The 19116-nt window shown below is 42.5% G+C and overlaps 2 protein-coding genes across 2 annotated transcripts; both read left to right on the top strand.

The window, feature by feature from the left end:
* Positions 1-10272: 10272 nt before the first annotated feature.
* creb1b (cAMP responsive element binding protein 1b) lies at positions 10273-12888 on the top strand. Its single transcript, XM_077727888.1, has 7 exons — positions 10273-10380; positions 10461-10607; positions 10697-10797; positions 10918-11069; positions 11143-11325; positions 11463-11616; positions 11684-12888. The coding sequence occupies exons 1-7, from the start codon at positions 10276-10278 to the stop codon at positions 11826-11828; spliced, it is 987 nt and encodes a 328-aa protein (XP_077584014.1). The 5' UTR covers positions 10273-10275; the 3' UTR covers positions 11829-12888.
* Positions 12889-13194: 306 nt separating this feature from the next.
* Positions 13195-18128, top strand: ccnyl1 (cyclin Y-like 1). The gene is made up of 10 exons (XM_077727887.1): positions 13195-14306; positions 14472-14546; positions 14649-14692; positions 14958-15058; positions 15141-15176; positions 15256-15307; positions 15439-15558; positions 16331-16497; positions 17100-17262; positions 17369-18128. The coding sequence occupies exons 1-10, from the start codon at positions 14144-14146 to the stop codon at positions 17483-17485; spliced, it is 1038 nt and encodes a 345-aa protein (XP_077584013.1). The 5' UTR covers positions 13195-14143; the 3' UTR covers positions 17486-18128.
* Positions 18129-19116: the final 988 nt, after the last annotated feature.

The raw sequence follows: 19116 nt of genomic DNA, 5'->3' as shown, positions 1-19116 counted from the left end.
GAAATGACATTAAGGAAGTCAACGTTGTTGAGGCATCCTCATCTCTCTTCTTCTCTCTTCTTCTCTGTCGCATCTCGGCTTGTCTCCGTCCTGGTGGTTCCATTCAAGGTGACAAGTTCACGTCGTCTCCTAGGAATGCTTCTTCTCTTGACCTACTTTGACTCGCAGACGGAGCGGAATGCTAGCAACGGTGCATTTGTCCACGTGTGTGTGTGTGTGTACATGTGTGTATGTGCGTCCTAACATCGTTCCTCACGTTGTCCTTTCGTAGTACTACTCTTTTGTCCTCTAAAAGTCGATTCAAGTGAGGAAAAAAGGCCTCCATTTTTACCTCAAATGTCAAACTATCAAACGTACAAAGACTTATGAAGAAATACTAAATAAAAATTTATTTTTGTTTAGATAAATCCATTCAGGAATGCAAAAAAATAATAAATAATCAAAGCATTAAATATGTTACTCCAGTATACTATAATGTATTTAGTTATATCAAGATATATATTAATATTTATATATAATCTTTTTTATATTATATTTTCCATCCATTTAAATTTGTATTCACTTCAATTGACATTTTTTTACTAAAATAATAATGTGCTAAAATGAAATTTCATTTTTTATATCAATTTGCAATTATTTCAACATCATTTATTGACCAAAAATAAACCAAAATAACTACAAATTGATAAACATTCAACTAATTAATCCATTTATTTTGGAAGTCATTCCTTCATTTTCAATTTTGCTCGCCGGGGGTGCTGGAGTTTACGCCAGGGGTCACCCAGCCAATCACAAGGCTCATTTTGCCACAACTACATAAAATTTGAAATATTTAATCACTATATAAGTATGTGTATTCCATTATGGCATCCCATTTTGTCAATTCCAGCACAAAAGTGCCTTCAGCTAGATTCTCCTTGGGGGGGAAAATGAGGAAGACGAGGTGGGATGAGGTGAAGGAGGGGGGCGGAGGCTGTGGAAGTGGGCGGAACCCAACAGAGTCGCGGCGAGACGCGCTGACCTGGAAGGCGAACGTTAGACTAACAGCGCTGAATCATTCATGCCAGACATTGTCGGCCGCGGCGACACCTTCATCTTTATTTGATGGACGAGCGGCCGGGCGGGAGGGCGGATGAGGTGCAGTGCATGCTGGGAAAAAACATCACACAACACTTGTATTATTGGGACTGAGTCTGAAAGTGCCAGGGCCAAATCACTTTTTCAGTATTAGATGTTTGGAATTTTCAACAAATGTCGGTTGTGGGTCAATATGGAGGTCAACAGTGATTGGTTGGTTTCATTGGTAGTGTTTTTGCTTGTAATATTTGTGGCTGTTTGTTTTTTAGTTGTTTTGTGGGCTTCTGACGAAGGGGGAAGGTTTTGAGTAAGGCTTTTAAAAACCGGATTGAGGTGGTTCAAATGACGCTTATAGTTTCAAGAAAGGGTTTAAAGACTGGATTAGGGTTTACCGCTAGGGTTTTCAAACAGATTTAAGGTTTCAGAGAAGGATTAGGATTTCAAGTGAAGGTTGTTTTTTTTTTTTTTAACCGCGTTTTGAAGAGGTTTTTTAAATTTAATTGTCACTCGTAGACGTCCAATCCACTGCAAGTGGAAAGATTGGCAGTAAAGGTACATTGAGCCATTATTTTTTGAATAGACACATTTTCCCTTTGTTTTTTTGTGGTTTGTATTTGGGGGTTCACAGCACAAATAGGGGGAGACAAAAAGGTTTTATATCAGACTGAATTTTGGCAATTTGGTTAAGAAATAGTGCTCGTTAGGCAGTTTATGGGTTCACTTGACTAAAGTTTTTGGTCTTGTTGGTTAGTTATTTTTACTGGTATTTGTTCGGGTTACATGGCCAAGGTCCAGTGAGACTGTGGAATAGACAGATAGTGTGTGGGTGTGTGTACGTGTGTGTACATGGGTGTACGCGTGCTGGGGGTGATTTTGTCAGGCTGTCAGAGATGCTCGCCTCATGTCCAAATCGCCTCTTGTTGCTCTCGGGAGGCCAGAGCTGCTCCCCTCATTACTGTGTGTGTGTGTGGTTGTGGGTGTGGGTGTGGGTATGTGTGTGTTGGCCTATATTTGACACCCGCACATCCAGATGGTGGCGCTGGCCAACTGGCCTCCACGCGAAAGGCTAACATTGACACGTTGTCAGGAACCCGACGCCCGATGTCACCTGCGGACACGCCAAGGACGTGATGCCGTACGAGTACTTGGCTTTTATTCGGGGAGAATTGTTCATGTTCATGCTTGGAGGAGGTTAAGATAGGTGTTAGTGTTGGACAAGGTTCAAATTAGGATTTTTAAGAAAATGATCCAGAAATCCCAAACTTCAACAAGAAACGATGCAAAATATGATAAAATCCATCACAAAATGCCCCAAAATTAACACTGAAAGGCCCTAAAATAAAAGAAAAAGCGACCAAAAAACAAAAAAATCATCAAAAAAATCCCAACATTCAACAAAAAACAATGCAAAATGCTTTAAAAACCACCACAAAATGCCCAAAAATTGACTTAAGCACCTGCCATTGACCACAATAAACAGTAGTCAATCCAAAGAATTTATATTAGCCCCTCCAAGTAAAAAAAAATGGCCGTCTCCCCTCCGTCAATGGCAGCGGAGCAATTTTGGGCACGTCTCGACACGTCTCATGTCGGTCTTCGTCTTCCTGCTGTTTGACCCTCAGCTGCTCTACTCTTTAATTAATGTCTCTGTGTGTATGAATGTGTGTGTAAGTGTGTATATGTGAATAATGGCCTAATTAGCATGACCTCCCTTTCATCCACTGAGAATATGACATCACAATTGGGAAGATCCACAGGGAAGGCCGATTTACTGGAAATGTGTGAGCGTGTTTCCACCTGGCAACTTTTCCTCCCCAAAAAAATAAAACCTTCTCGTCATATTTCCAGGAACGAGGGACATTTTCCAGCGGGTCCCCGTGACGTCTCCATTGGCGTCTTGTCTGCTCTCGTCATGTCTGCTTGTTTGCACCCCGCCATCTTTGTTAATGAGAGGAGGAGGGCAGGTGGATAGCGTAGAAAGGCGCGTACCCAGATGGTGGTCACGGTCCCTGCTGGTTCTGATGGCTTGTTATTGTTGTGGGCTCCACTCAAGCACGCATGATGAAGTGGAAATAAATACATGGGTAGAGTGATGTGGGGCTCGCCAACCAAACTAGTTTTTTGGATGTTTCTGGGGTGCACGTTCAAGCACGCTGGATTTTGATTGGCTTTTACTTTGCGGCGTGGAATGGTAGAAAGATGATATTTCTGTTGTTGCTAATTTGTGTTATGCTAGGTTAATACTGCACTGGGACTACAGAGGATATGTATTTAATTCGTTATCATTAGGCTAACTCCATCAAGGCTAGCTTGGGTTGCAGGGTATGTGTTGTGGTAGTTAGTAAGAGAGATAATTGATATGGATTGATATGATATTATTGATATTAGTGTGAGTAGAAGTCCAATTTAATTCCTTTTTGTCGTCTTCTTTAATCCTTGAAAGAAATGTGGGTTAAAATGTGTTTTATTTTAAAATATGTCACATGAGTGACGCGGTGGATGAGTGGTTTGCGCATCTGCCTCGCAGTTCTGTGGCCGAGGGTTCAAACCCAGTGTGGTTGTCACTTAATAGAGTTTGCATGTTCTCTCTGGGCTTTTGTGGGTTTTTACCGGTACCAAAAACATGCATGCTAGGCTAGCTGGTTGGACTGTAAATTGCCCTTAGCCCATGATTGGCTGTCATTTGTCTCCTAGTGGTCTGTGATTGGCTGGCTGCCGACTGGGGCTAGTGGTTAGGCTTCAGCACCCCCCACGATGTTTTTCCTTCAGAAAAAGAATGAATAATGTCACATACGCTATGGTTTGAATAACGGCACCCTTGACAGGTCGGGAGTATTTGCGGCGACAGCCATGAGCGTTTGTGATTGAAAGCTTCTGCTCCTCGTAAAAGTCCCTCAAGCTCGCCGCCATTTGTAACGCCGCCGTCAAAGCGCCACGTGATGGAACGGAACGACGACGTCTTGGATTATTGGGGGATGATTCGTCCAAGGAGAAGGTCGGGCGGACGGGACGCGGGCCTTGACGTGCGGCCGTCGGGGGTCAGAGGTCGCTTGGCGTAGAGGTGGCCGACTGACGACATGTTACGGATGCCACGTCTGGCGTGTCCGGGGGACCTTGCGCAATCGTACCATTTTGTGATGATGATGATTGGTCGCCCGTTTATGCCGGTTCATCTTGTGGGAGCATTTTTTACTTTTGAAGTAGATATCGTGTTTTAATGCAAAAAATATGTAAATCAGTTTTTATTACAACTTGATATATTGAACAAGGAAAACCTGAAATACAAATGTATACAAATATTTCTGTCGAAGTTGAAATGTATAATTCATGTTGGAATTTCTCTGTATTCTCACAGGGATGACGGGGGTGCCGGAGCCAATCCCAGCCAACTGCGAGCAATCGGCCCTGAATTGGTTACCAGGCTATTGAAGTAAGATTTACTTTGTTATACATTTAAAAGATGGTAAAAACGTATTAAAGTATATTATTGTACTTTTTCAATATATTTAAGAGTAATCTCAACAAAAAAATGTAAGAAAAACATCTAAAAATTGCAAACCTCATCTACGTTAAAAATCCATATTACAATTTTTCAACTACGTAGTTTACATACATTTAATATCAGTATTGTTATAATTCCAAAAAAACATGAAAAAAAGTATTATAAAAAGTTATAAATATGAGAAAACATTCCCAAATGTTTATTTACTACAAAATAACTCCCTGCAGAAGGATAATTAGAATTAGCTATAGAACGTTTTCACTGCGATATGCATAGCCTGCAGCCATCTTGGATGGGGCAACCGCCACTTAGAAACTAAATCCTCCTTTGCCATCCCAATGATGTCTTTTTAGCAGCGTATCGTGCCACGCTAAACGTTTACCTCTCACCAAAACACGATGTCTTACATTTTCCTACCCGGCAAACAAAGTGTGTGCGTGTTAATGAATAAAAGATGCCGTCCTCTCCTTCCACCTGATCTTTTTTGTCTCATCCCGTCCCAAGCTTTTCTGCTCCCAACTGGGGGCAGGCTGGTGCCTCCTTGGCCGCCTTGGCCCAGGAAATGGAGCGAGAGGGGGCGTGGGGAAGGTCCCCTCGGAGCGGGCCTCGTCTAGGCATAGTTTTACGGCGCCTTCCATAAAAATATCGCCCCGACGAGGCGCCTCCGAGACACTTTATGTTGTTTTTTTTCTTTCTTGCTAACCTTTTCTTTTGGCATTTGGAAAAAAACAAAAACAACTTCACGATAAAGTTGTTTTCCGACAAAACGACCGTATTTTCCGCACTATAAGTTGCAGTTTTTTCACGGAATTGTGTCTAGTACTCAAGTTTACCAGCGACATTATGTTATGTGGGTTTTTTAAGGATATGGTTATCTGAAAAACTGTTATGTTAACAGATTAGCCTGTGGTTCACTTTTTAATACTGTTACATAATGTATATTTGTTCATGTTTTCGGATAAAAATTAGAAATTGCCGTCCAAAAAATGTCACATAGTTTACTCTATTCATTGTGTATTTTTTTTAGATGTTTCGTCTTATACTCGGGTGCGAAAAATATCGTAATACTCCACAGCAAAACAGGCCAAAACTAGAATAAAACTCAGAAAGTAAGTCAGTAGAATAACAGAAATGGAGATTTAGCATCCAGGTAAGTTTATAATCATATTTTCACAACATCTGTGAAAAAAAGGGAGGGGATGGAATGTAAAATGCAACAGCGAGACCAAAATAGACGAGAAGGCAGACTAAGAAAAAAGGCAAGTTCATCCTTACCCCTGAAGGGGGGAGTTAGGGGAGGCGGAGAAATTGAGGGAGGGGGTCGGTGTGTGTTATCCCTTTCTCCTCCAACTGAGAATCCTTTCTCAAGGTCACGCACGCACACACACACGAATGCGTACGCTGGTTCTGGTCTGTACACAGCCGCCAAGTCTCAGTCAACCATCTGGACACGCACACACAACACTGTACTTATGATAATAGACCAAATGCTTCCATTGATTTTTTCCTTCTTTTTTTTTAACCGGTTTGTGTGCGCGTTTGCTTCCACATTGACGTCGGCCTCTGTTTTTAAATTGCTTCGCATCCCTCTGCGAAAAAAAATGCCATTCATGATTGTTTTTGGGGGATTGATGTTGAAAATGTTGTATTGCAGATTAGCCAAAAAAATGGCATCCCGAAACAGTGCCCAGCCAATCGCAGGAGATAAAGGACGACCAATCATGGATAGGGTAAGGCAATTATGAGTTTTCATTTTTCTGGGTCACAAGGGTCGCAGAGGGTGCCGGAGCCTAGGATGGACAACTACAGATGCCCTAAATTGGTGTACAGCCAACGTGCTAACCACTGTCACAATAAATTTGCTCATTAACAACTCATTGAATTTAACTTTTAGTATTTAAAAACAGCTGGGTAACAAAAAAGTGAAGTTTTGTGACGACTTTCCGCCGCCGCATTTCACCCGAGAAGCTCCATAGAGTCCATTTAACTATCAGATACTCCATTTTCTGCTGCATCCACTCCTAAAGGTTGCATTTAATGAAAAGCTGTAAATAAGGCGCACACATTAAAAACTCTTGTTGGTCACGTCGAGAAAAAAAATCCTCCGGATTGGGCTTGGGGAAGGAACATCGGCCGCTTCCTTGGCTCACTCGCCATCGTAAAGTGGAGCCACGCTATTGTTCAATTCTCCGATGGGACATCAGCGAACACGCGTTTGCGTTTTACACAACGGGCTGCAAATTCACGGCTGTTCATTAGTCAGGCGGGGTCAATTCCCCAAACAATGTGTTTGGTGTCACAATAAAAAGGCTCTTTTTACGGCCTCGGGGCCGTAAAACGCTATTAAACAGATAAAACAGCCGCCAACGAGCATCGGGAGGATGATAAAAGGAATTGCCTTGATAAACTCCGCGCGTAGCTGCGCCGTCCTCGCCTCGGTGGAGCGGAGAGGGGGCGTGCTGGGGGGGCCGGGGAGGGGGTCTGTGGCTCTTTAGTGCCGCCGTGAGGTGCCAGGTCTAGAGGTTTTTTAAAAAAAAAAAAATCCATTTTGCTATACATCGCGATATTGCAGGGAGATATTAGGCTGAATCGATCGTGATGTGTGTTTTGGGGTGGAAATAAACAATAGCTAGATGCACTACCACCAGTGTCCACTAGTAAGTGGTAGTTAGCCATTGTTTTTCGTGATAGACAGTAATTGTGTTTGAACACACGAGGGCGCTGTTTCCTAGATGAAATCACATATTAAATGCTAGATTTAGTTATTTTTTGTATATTTAGAATTCAGAATTTAAGCAGATTTGGACTAAACTTGCACTAGAAACTGGTTATAAAAAAGATACAAACATTAAAAAAATGTTTATTTTAGTGATTACGGAACTAAATGGATAGCAATATACTTTCATGTCCATTTAGATTTTTTATTTCCAAAGCAATATACAAAAATTACAATATTTGTTGAAATGCAAAGTATCAGGTTCAATCGTGATCAAATTATATTGTCAATGTTAAAATCAAAAATATTATTTAATCAAAAAATTCATGAAAACAAACTATTTTGTGACTACTCCAATACATTTTGCTTCGGAAAATTACTACCAAGCCTTCATAGTTGAAGTAAATTGGACATCTATTGCTATCATGGCTATTAAATAGAGACGCAAGCAAGACAGGCTGGAAATATTAGATGCATCTCTTCTACTGATGCGGTAGACTTTTTACACCCACGGCAGACTGCAAGCAGTTCCGTATTTTATGGCACGTCGTCAAAGTTTGCCGCCATGCTCAGCCCACACACAATGATTAAAAACTCAAACTCTTCCCGATTTTGCGTCACCCATCTGTCTGGTCTATTGTATAGGGGCTTAAATGGGATGGCTTCTGGACAAACTTTCAAGGACAAGTTCACCTTGACACTTTGAAAAAAAATGCATATAATAATAGCCGCATTGACGCTAAATGTCAGAATTGCTATGGGACATTTTTTTGTGAGATGCTTTTCATGTTTCAACTTGCTACATGAAAATAGCTCGAGGGTTTGTATTTTATAAGCAGTCACAACAAATGCAGTTTTTTTGAAGTTTTATGTGGCAAGTTGACAAATTTAGCTATCTCTGGTTTGTTTTCATTTATATTTGAAGAATATTACTAGAGTACACGTTTTTATTTTGGTAGACCATCATATTTGTAGCTGTTTAAATTAATTTTAGACTATTTTTTCCTGAAGTAATGGTTTATTCAAAATTTTAAGTTACTCTTGATGATTTCTGGGGTAATAGCGACGCCTTTGTGTTTTCATAGGTACAGCATAGGACCGTATTAAAGTGGTATTTAATGCCTTCTAGCGGTACAGCTATGTATTGCCATTTGTTTATGAATATCATGTCCTTTTGATATTAAGTTTTAAACTTAATTTGGACTTTAATGCAAATTAGATGATGTAATTTCTGTAGAAAGTGCCTCTGAATATTAAATAAATTTAAATTGGATTTTGCACGAAATTGTAATTTGGTAGTATGGTAAGTAGGAAAGATTTGAAAGCGTTTTCCACAAGACACAAAATTTTAATGTGCATTGTAAACAATGTGGGGCTATTTTTTCAATGGCTAATTGTAACTATATTTTAATTGTTTTGTGGGAATGCAAAAAAAAGAAGAGCTTTTGAGTAAACTAGTTTGGATCATTAGTGAAACGTTTTCCATTGGTACTTTCAGTGGTTACCCAAATAAAGATCCGATTATGACATTTTAATTTTTATTTTATTGCACATATTAGCGAGAAAAGGGGCCCCTGACCCCTCGGCTCTGTCCGCCTCCGTTCGTTTTTTTTCCCACCGAACTTCGTCCTTTTCCGCCTATCTTCGGAAAAGCAACTTCGGCCATTTCCGGACGGCGTCGCCATCTGCTTCGCTTGCCTCGATCCTTCTCTCCAATCTCCGTCTTGTTGTCGGCGGTGACGCGGCGGAGGTGTAGCCTGACGCGGGCTCTTACGTGTCGGCCACAATAAAAGTGGAGCTCCGGAGGCCCGGGGAGAGACGAACGGAGTCCGTATCGGTAAGGGCGGCAGAAGTAGTCACGGCTTGCGGCTGGAAGGGGGAACGTTCTGTCTCGGTCGGGTTCGGCCCGAAGGAAACAAAGAAATCATGGCGGCTCGGTGGTGTATTTTTTGCTGGGATGGAGGGAGGGGAGTCTACGGTAATTTTCGTGGGGCGAATGGACCCAAAATCCATTTAGGTGCTTTAAATGAATGGAAGGCGAGACGGATTAGCTGGCGCTGTTTTGCTTGTGGCTAAGCGATTAGCATGAGCTAATAGCAAAGCTAGTTTGGGATCAGATTCCCGCTTTTTCTGCGTGAATTCCATTTTGTCCCGATAAATTGCCCGCGTTGGACCAATTTCGACGAGAATTCCCCCGTTTTGTAATGATTTTACATAACTAAGATGTTCGTTCGGGGAGTCCGCCACCGGATTTAGTCCAGTTCCTGGTGAAAAAGAGTCCCTCGGGCTCCTCCGGTGTGCACACCGAGTCGTCTGGGACATGGTGGCCGAAGGGGGCGTCGCCCGAGCCGGCCATGTGGCTCGGCTGTCACGGCGGCTTGGCGAGTGCTGGTGACGGTTCTTGTTTTTGAAAAGTCGAGGGAGAAATGCGCAAAGCCAATCATGGCGCGCACAGCGGACACGCAAAGAGTGAGCTCACCACTATCGCCATGACACACGTCACGCAATGCATTGTGTATTCACTGCACTCATCTGTCTCTCCAGGCTACGTTGAAATAACAAGTGTTTTCCCTTTAATTAAATACACTAAACTTTTTCTGTGCTAGTGTTTCCACACGTGACTTTCTTTTTATTGCTTTTGTTTTTTTGTCTCTATATACATATATCATTGATCTATAGTCAATTAACCGTCTACTGTTTAGTTTGTGTTGCTCATTACAAATTATGAAAATATCACTGTATATTACCCCCACAAGAATCCCAAGTGTAGCCAACATTCTGTTGCACATCTCGACAATACCGCTAGATGGTGCTAAAACTCCAAGCATTTCTTTTCCATTATTTCTAATCAATGTAGAGGACTATAATTTCACTAATGGGATAAATGTAACTTGGTTATCATTTTTAAACTTTTAAGTCCATGTCTTCCAGCTATTATGACGCATAACGTGTATCATCATTTGTCTCCCCAGTTTAGCTGATGAAGATGGAGTCAGCGGCAGCCGAGGCTCAGCAGACGGCCGACTCTGCCGAGACGGAAAATCAGCAACAGATCACCGCGGCGCAGCTCGCCACCTTGGCGCAGGTAATTGGCCGACACGTTTGTGTACCGGGAGAGCAGCCCATGACAGCTTTTCTTTTCTCTTCCCTCCTTTTTCCCCCCAGGTATCCATGGCAACGGGCCACGGCTCAACGACGGGTCCCACGGTCACCCTAGTGCAGCTTCCGAATGGGCAGACGGTCCAAGTGCACGGCGTGATACAGGCCGCCCAGTCGTCTGTCATACAGTCGCCACAAGTGCAGACTGTGCAGGTCATTTTTCATATGATTGGACTCGTTAGCATTTTTCAAGTCTGCATATTTTAATTCAAAAATAATGCACCTTATTTGCATTGTTTTAGATCTCCACCATTGCTGAGAGTGAGGATTCACAGGAGTCAGTGGACAGCGTAACCGACTCACAGAAGCGCCGCGAGATCCTATCACGCCGACCCTCGTATAGGTTAGATGTCACCTTGAATAAAATAATAATATAATATATAATTGGACCTGATTTCAGTTACAGTCGTACCTCTACTGACAAAATTTCTCCCATCTTATCTTTTTACTTTTCTATTAACAGGAAAATCCTGAACGACCTGTCATCCGACGCGCCAGCCGTCCCTCGCATCGAGGAGGAAAAAGCAGAAGACGACGTGGCGGCGGCCGCCACGCCCGCCATCACCACAGTCACCGTGCCCACGCCGATTTACCAAACCAGCAGTGGCCAGTACAGTACGTTTCTCATCAAGCGACCTCATCGAGCCGACTGTCATGCTAACCTCCACCTCGCTCGCGTCACTCGCAGTCGCCATCACGCAAGGCGGCGCCATTCAGTTGGCCAACAACGGCACCGATGGCGTACAGGGCCTTCAGGCACTCACCATGACCAACGCCGCCGCCGCTCAACCCGGGACGACCATCCTTCAGTATGCGCAGACAAGTGACGGCCAGCAGATACTGGTTCCCAGTAACCAAGTGGTGGTGCAAGGTCAGCACGGGAAAAGTTTTTTCATGTCTCTTTCCATATCAATTTGAATATTTTATATTTACTTTATACTTTTTACTTTAATGATGAGTGATGAGTATGTTAATACTTTAGTCCTTTTTTTGAAACTCCATTTTCAGCCGCCTCTGGGGACGTCCAAGCCTATCAAATCCGAACGGCGCCCGCCAACACCATCACCTCCGGGGTGGTCATGGCCTCGTCGCCCGCCCTCCCGACCCAAGGCGCTACCGAAGAAGTCACCCGCAAGAGGGAGGTCCGCCTCATGAAAAACAGGTACCAAAAACTTAGATGACCCACAAAATAAAACAGCTTGCACCCATCTAATGCTATCTCCTAACAGAGAAGCGGCACGTGAGTGTCGCAGAAAGAAGAAGGAGTATGTCAAGTGTCTGGAAAACCGAGTCGCCGTTCTGGAAAACCAAAATAAGACACTCATTGAAGAGCTCAAAGCACTCAAAGACCTTTACTGTCATAAATCTGACTAAAAAGGAGAAAAAATACCCCACAAGCACGGAGCAACGTCCTCGCTTTGGGCTCAAGTAGCCCTTGTGCCAGTTCAAAGTCTTTGACTATTTGGCTTTACTTTGTACTTGCCTCAAATTTTACACTTAACGTTAGTGGACAATCTACAACAAACTGGAAAATCGGTTAAAAAAATGTCCTTTTGGGCTCAGGAGGGATTACAAATGCTCAATTTATGAGCAAATCATTGGTTTTTTCCAAACTGCAGTAAAAAAAAAAAAAAACTTTTAACCTAAACTACAGATTTGGTGCTAACTTTGACTTTAATACTTGCTCATGTACAGTATTTGTAGGTACAGGTCATCACTTTGTTCCGAACTTAATCATTCAAAAATGATAACCTGAACTATTAGCATCATTTTGATTCAAATGCAATCCCAATTTTTTTTTCCATAACATTGTGGATCACGGCAGCCATATTGGGACAGATTGAGCAAGCTTTGCCTGGTACATAGCAAAGACTTTGAACCTGTTAGGAACGACTACTTTCCTTTGGAGGACACCACGCGACTACAACCAGTGGGATTTGAACACAAAGTTCACCTTTTCACACTCTAAAACCTGAAAAAATGGGATATTTTTTATCAATGATGCCCTTGAGTTTAACATGCCTCCCTTTTTTACGATCATTTCTTTAACTTTTAAAGTAAATAGACCAGGCTTGAGCATTTTTATGCTATGAAAAAGACTAATCTGTGACTTCAAATGTTTGCATGAGTAACACGTCCAGTCTTGTGTTTATTTTTTTTTTATACAACTTTTATGTGTATATAGATGCTACTGCATGTGTAGACTTGATGTATCGCTGTTTATTGATATATTTGTAACATACTGTACATCAGTGAGTGTGTGCGAGCGTGTGTGTAAGACCTAGCGGTCATGGCAGCTACGAGGTTATTGACGATGTACGAGGTTGCAGTGCCATATTTTTCTATACTCGGTGTTCATTGTCTTCATTCGGCTTACAGCCAACTGTATGATATATATAACATTTTATCACAGTTAAAAAGATGAAAGCACGAATGTACTCGAGTTGATTTTGTCCTTTTTATGTTTTGATTGTTTATATCAATGTATTAGTTATTTTGACATACAACTCATTTGTTGCAGTATTTTCTGACTTTGTTTAGAAACATTTATAGTTCCATAATCCAATATGAATGTTTCTGATTGACAGTGAAGGGTTCATTTCAGAAAAAAAGGCGTGACCCTACGAAAATAGCATCATCGCAAATCCGTGTAACTGGCAGATTTTTCAACCAATGGGCAGCCTGGAGAAAATAGTTGTTGTGAATCTTCCACCAATAGAAATGATTATAATCCTGAGTGTGCGGGACCACAGTACACTCAACGCCAAACAATTCTTCGGTGGTATGAGCGCTAATAGCTACGACATGGCGATTTTATGAGCAACCCGGCTTACAAACAACAACGATCCGGATTCTGGAGGATTTTCCAAAGTTGCATGGACAATGGGAAACGGGGAGAAGGTCTGGAGGATTTAATTTTATTTCGACAAGCCGTCTCGGATCGTTGAATTTACACATATTGTTGTAGTAGGCCGCAGAAACCTCGGACTGGATTTCCTCCACAAGCCCAAGAGAACATGCGTAATTAAAGTCTAGCGGTTTACGACGCCTCGCTAATCGACGCGTCGACGTGTTATAACAGTTGTAGTACTTTATCTATTTTTAAGTAAAACTAACACACGTTTGCATGTATATTTTATTTTCGTATATTATTCCCACGGTGTCCTGATAAGGCCGCAGAAACCTGGGGCTAAATTTTATGCTAGCCCAGTAGGACACCCGGAACTGGGCCGGAAAGTCGCTTCACACTGGTTTATTGACATAACATTGTAACAAGCTAAACTTGACTAAGTTGTTTTAATTTGTTAATTACAGTGAGTTTACACGTGATATCTATTTATTTTTTTTCTAAAATACTCTGGTCGATAGCGCAACGAATGAATGAATGAATGAGAGCAGGCGGCTTTTAGAATTACTACCGTGCTTAAGAACATCGCTTGAGATAGGGAAAAGTTGCCCTCGTCTGCCATTTTTTGGGGGGTAATTACACGGGACTTATTGACCCAAGCCAATGGTCGAGGAATGTCGTCGCTAGAAGTTGGCGGACGGCGTCCAATTGGCATGACTAGGTAATGAGATGCTAACACAGAGCCCTGGTGCGTGAGAGCGGGGCGCCCGGTGGGAAGCAGCCTAGCGTTACAAGCATTCGGACCACTTTGGAACACTGAGTGCATTCAGGCCGTCACGGCATGGGAAACACAGTGTCATGCTGCGTCTCCCCGGAGTCGAGCCCCAAGTTGCCGTCCAGGCAGCCGGCGGAGCGGCTGGAGGAGTTCCTTACCAGCACGGAAGTCAGCGACGACAACAGCGCCCCCTATCTGCAGCACATCAGCGACAGAGAAGTCCCCGACGGTGCGTAATTTGTGCTATTGGGGTTTTGAGCGTTTCAGCTAAATTGAAAGTAAAAGTAGATGAGAAACAATTAGTGGGACAACCGGTTTGGTGGGCGTCGCCTGGGAACTTTGCTTTTGATTATCTTTGTTAGTTATTGATTTACATTTTTTTTGAATTTTTCAGAATTGGCTCTAGAGTCCAACCCGTCAGACCATGCCCGAGTGAGCACCATCTTCCTTTGCAAATCGCAGACAGACGGTGAGCAAATCCTAAGTATACCTACTCTCCATCACATATATACAGATATGAAATAATTCCTGATAATAATGTAAATCTCTTTTTTGTTTCTTTTCCTGACAGTGCGTGACAGGCGGAAAAGCAACCACATTAACCACATCAGTCATGTAAGAACAATGTTGTTTACCATTTAATAGACATTTTTTCACATTTGTTTGGATATATATTTATTCATATAATATCACAATTCATTTAACATGAAACAAGTATTTTTTCCATGAAAATACATAGATTGATCTTGACAAATAGAACAGTTTGCCTGTAAAATCACAATATTTTATCCCATTTTAGTTAGTAATGATTATACAAGTGTAAAAACAAAAAGAGCACTTTATATATGATTATATGAAACTTTATTCATCCCATATGCAGGTGTCTCCCGGGCCACTTTCCAAGAAGTACAGCTCGTGTTCCACCATCTTTATTGACGACAGCACCGTCAGCCAGCCCAACCTCAAAAGCACAATCAAATGGTGACCATTTGACCATATTCAAAATATAACAAGAATTACCATATCAAAGGGCATCCCATTTTAACTTTTTCTCTCCTTTCAGTGTCACTTTAGCAATCTACTACCACATCAAGAACAGGTAACGTCATGCCCAATCGTATGTACAATAAAGTATGTGAATTTGGACTCAGTGTGTATATTTTTGTGTTTTTTTGCAGGGATTCTAACCGCTCTCTGGACATCTTTGATGAGAAGCTGCACCCTTTATCAGTGAGACCCAGCATGCATTGCAATCATCTTCACAAACTTCAGCTATTATTGACGTTAACAGACATTTGAAATCATTTTAGTTTGATGTAAGGAAGGAGTTAAAAGTGTATATTTTTGGTGCGTGCACACAGAGGGAGGTGGTCCCAGACGAGTACAGCTGCATGGACCCCGAGCACAAAGTTATCTATCGCTTCGTCAGGACGCTCTTCAGTGCAGCACAACTCACCGCTGAATGTGCCATTGTCACGCTCGTAAGTGGAATTTTTGGATGGACGACATAGTATAGTAAGGCTTTTTTTTCTTAAAAAACGGCATAGTATAGTAAGGCTTTTTTTTCTTAAAAAAACGACATAGTATAGTAAGGCTTTTTTTCTTAAAAAAAACGACATAGTATAGTAAGGCTTTTTTTCTTAAAAAACGACATAGTATAGTAAGGCTTTTTTTCTTAAAAAAACGACATAGTATAGTAAGGCTTTTTTTCTTAAAAAAAACGACATAGTATAGTAAGGCTTTTTTTCTTAAAAAAACGACATAGTATAGTAAGGCTTTTTTTCTTTAAAAAACGTCATAGTATAGTAAGGCTTTTTTAAAAAAAAAAAAAAAAAAGGACATAGTATAGTAAGGCTTTTTTTCTTTAAAAAAAAACGACATAGTATAGTAAGGCTTTTTTTTCTTAAAAAACGACATAGTATAGTAAGGCTTTTTTTTTCTTAAAAAAAACGACATAGTATAGTAAGGCTTTTTTTCTTAAAAAAACGACATAGTATAGTAAGGCTTTTTTTCTTAAAAAACGACATAGTATAGTAAGGCTTTTTTTCCATAAACAACTTCATTCCTAAACAATGTATAAAATACCTTCTAATAAATTGTTTGTCATTAGATGAGAAACATTAGAAACCATCTGTTTTGATGCCATACAATAGCTGGCCTGCCGAGGGCACCAAAAGCATGCTGAGAATCGCACTGGGTCTTTTCAAAGTCTTTTGTACGGGTTGACTGGACTCTTTCTTGATGCCGTTTCAGGTCTACCTGGAGCGACTACTGACGTACGCTGAGCTGGACATTTGTCCCTCCAACTGGAAGCGTATCGTGCTTGGCGCCATCCTGCTGGCCTCCAAAGTCTGGGACGATCAGGCCGTGTGGAACGTCGACTATTGCCAGATCCTTAAAGACATCACTGTGGAGGACATGTGAGTTTGTTTTTTAGGGTACTTACAGATCACTTCTAATAAATTTAGAGGTCAAATGGGATAGGAGGGACGTCTCTCATCGTCTATGGCGACAAATGAATTTTAAAAGGGTCATAAAAAAACATGCACCCCCTGGTCAGAGGTGCACTTGGTAAGAAAAACAAATAGTGTGTTGTCATGGCTAGATGTACAAGTCTTTGTGGGCCAAGAATGAAGAGGTGGGCTTGTTTGGGTTGAAATGGAAGGGGGGGGGGCTCTCAAGTGCTCTTGCCGCTTCCACATAATGGGCCTTCCTCTCGCCTACTCCATTAGTTGCCCAGGGAGACCACGCGCGCGCACGCACACACCTTTCGTTGGCCCACAAAGCAAAAAAAACTTGGATGCGGTCTCCATGGCGACCAGAATGATGAAGGGGGACGTTGCTTTTTGGCTGTTGGCTTCATATTTTTTGGGTTTTGAAATAACCTTTGGGGTGTTTAAGTCTGTAAATGTGCATTTGTTTTGAGAATTGTGTTTAAAAACATAGAAACAAACTGCAACTGTTAATGTGTGCAGCCATTTTGTGTCATTGGTTAAAGTTCAGTCTTGTTCTGTGGGCGCAGGAACGAGATGGAGCGCCACTTCTTGGAGCTTCTGCAGTTTAACATCAACGTGCCGGCCAGCGTCTACGCCAAGTACTACTTCGACTTGCGCCAGCTGGCTGATGACAACAACCTCAGCTTCCCGCTGGAGCCGCTCAACAACCAGCGCGCCCAAAAGTTGGAGGTAACTTACCTTTTAGTTTACTTCCCTCTTTTTTTTGCAAAATGGTTGGCCATCATTTTGCAGCGGTCTGTTGGCCATTGTCAACATGCTTTTGTTTTTTGTCCAGGCTATTTCCAGACTGTGCGAGGACAAGTACAAAGACCTGAGCCGAGCCGCCGTACGCCGTTCGCTCAGCGCCGACAACCTCATCGGCATCCGTCGCTCCAACGCCGTGCTCTCCTGAGACCGCCTGGACTCGTATCCTTCTTACCCACGCCAACGCCGCTTGGACATCCCCCCCCTCCTAGTCCTCCTTTTTATTTATACGCAACTCACCCCGGTCGCTCGAGTGCATCCGCGTAGCCGAATAGTCATTACAAAATTAGCGGAACGAATTGCTGCCACAGATTTATAGCATAAATCAAGGAAGATTAGTATTATATTAAACATTCTTGTTACATAGTGAAATGTATGAATCTTTTTTTAATCTTAAAATATAACATTTTACATGTTAGTACAGTCAATTCGGGGGACAAAACAAATGTTTAAAGGGGAAACACGTTAGGTGTACAATTGTAATCTATTTGTGGGCCAAACTCTATGAAAAATGTGCTTTACACAGGCAAAAGTTTGGTTTTGGTGCATATATAAGTGCTACTCAAAATATTACATCTAATGTCCTAGTTGGCCTTATGGTTTACTTCCCTGACAAATACCTGCAAATGTTAAGCAGGGTCCGGCTCGGTTAGTACTTGGATGGAAGACTGCCTTGGCAAACCCACTGAGTGCTTATCACTCTTATGTTTTCTCACTTAACATTGTGAGAAGCAGTCTGATCCACAATATATACAAAGTCTTCACTCACCTTTACTTATAAGTATTTTTGTGGCAAACTTCATAAAAAAAATTCAAAGTTTTCTCTTGGTGAAACTATAGATGATGCTACTCAAAAACATCTAATATCGTACTGGTGGGTAAAGTCATGTCAAGTGTTATTTTTTGTAAGTATAACTATAACGACTTCGATAGCCGAGTGGTTAGAGTGTCGGCTTCTGAAACCTGAGGTCACGTGTTCAAATCCCGGTTCGGTATACCTGTTGTTTATTTTTTTCCGTGCCCAAAACCGATGTCAAATTTTTTTTTTTTTACTAAAACTATTGGGGCTCCGCCAGCAGAGTGGTTAGAGCATCAGCCTCTGACACCCAAGGTCCTGGGTTCGATTCCCGGTCGCTACCTGGAATCAAAAATCTTGGTTCCCTCCCGCCGAAGGCGGGAGGGGACCAAGTGTCTTGCCTCGGCCTTCGGCGGGGGAGGGGGGCAAAGGTGTTGCGGGTGGGACAAGACCGTCGGTCCACCCCCGCCGAAGGCGGGGGTGGACCAAGGGTGTTGTGGGTGGGACAAGACCGTCGGTCCACCCCCGCCGAAGGCGGGGGTGGACCAAGGGTGTTGTGGGTGGGCCAAGACAAGTGTCTCTAGGGTCCCCTCCCGCCGAAGGCGGGAGGGGACCAAGTGTCTTAATGTCCCCTCCCGCCGAAGGCGGGAGGGGACCCAATAACCTTTTGCTAAAAAGTGGTATAAGTGTATAAGTGTTTTGGTCCCATCCGCCTTTGGCGGGAGGGGACCACTTGTCTCGGTGTCCCCCTCCCGCCGGAGGCAGGGGGGAGGGACTAGGTGTCTTGGTGTCCCCTCCCACCCATGGCAAGGGGAGGGACCTACACAGGGAGGGAACCAAGATTTTTGTTTCCAGGTAGTGACTGGGGATCGAACCCAGGACCTAGGATGTCAGAGACATATGCTCTAACCACTCTGCCATCAGAGCACTCAACAGTTTCAGTAAAAAAAAAAAAATTGACATGGGTTTTGGGCCCGAAAAAA

Source organism: Stigmatopora nigra, chromosome 11 (genome assembly GCF_051989575.1).
Source record: "Stigmatopora nigra isolate UIUO_SnigA chromosome 11, RoL_Snig_1.1, whole genome shotgun sequence".
Lineage (NCBI taxonomy): Eukaryota > Metazoa > Chordata > Actinopteri > Syngnathiformes > Syngnathidae > Stigmatopora > Stigmatopora nigra.
The sequence above is the reverse complement of the archived record's forward strand: the minus strand, read 5'-3'. Positions and strand labels throughout refer to the sequence as shown.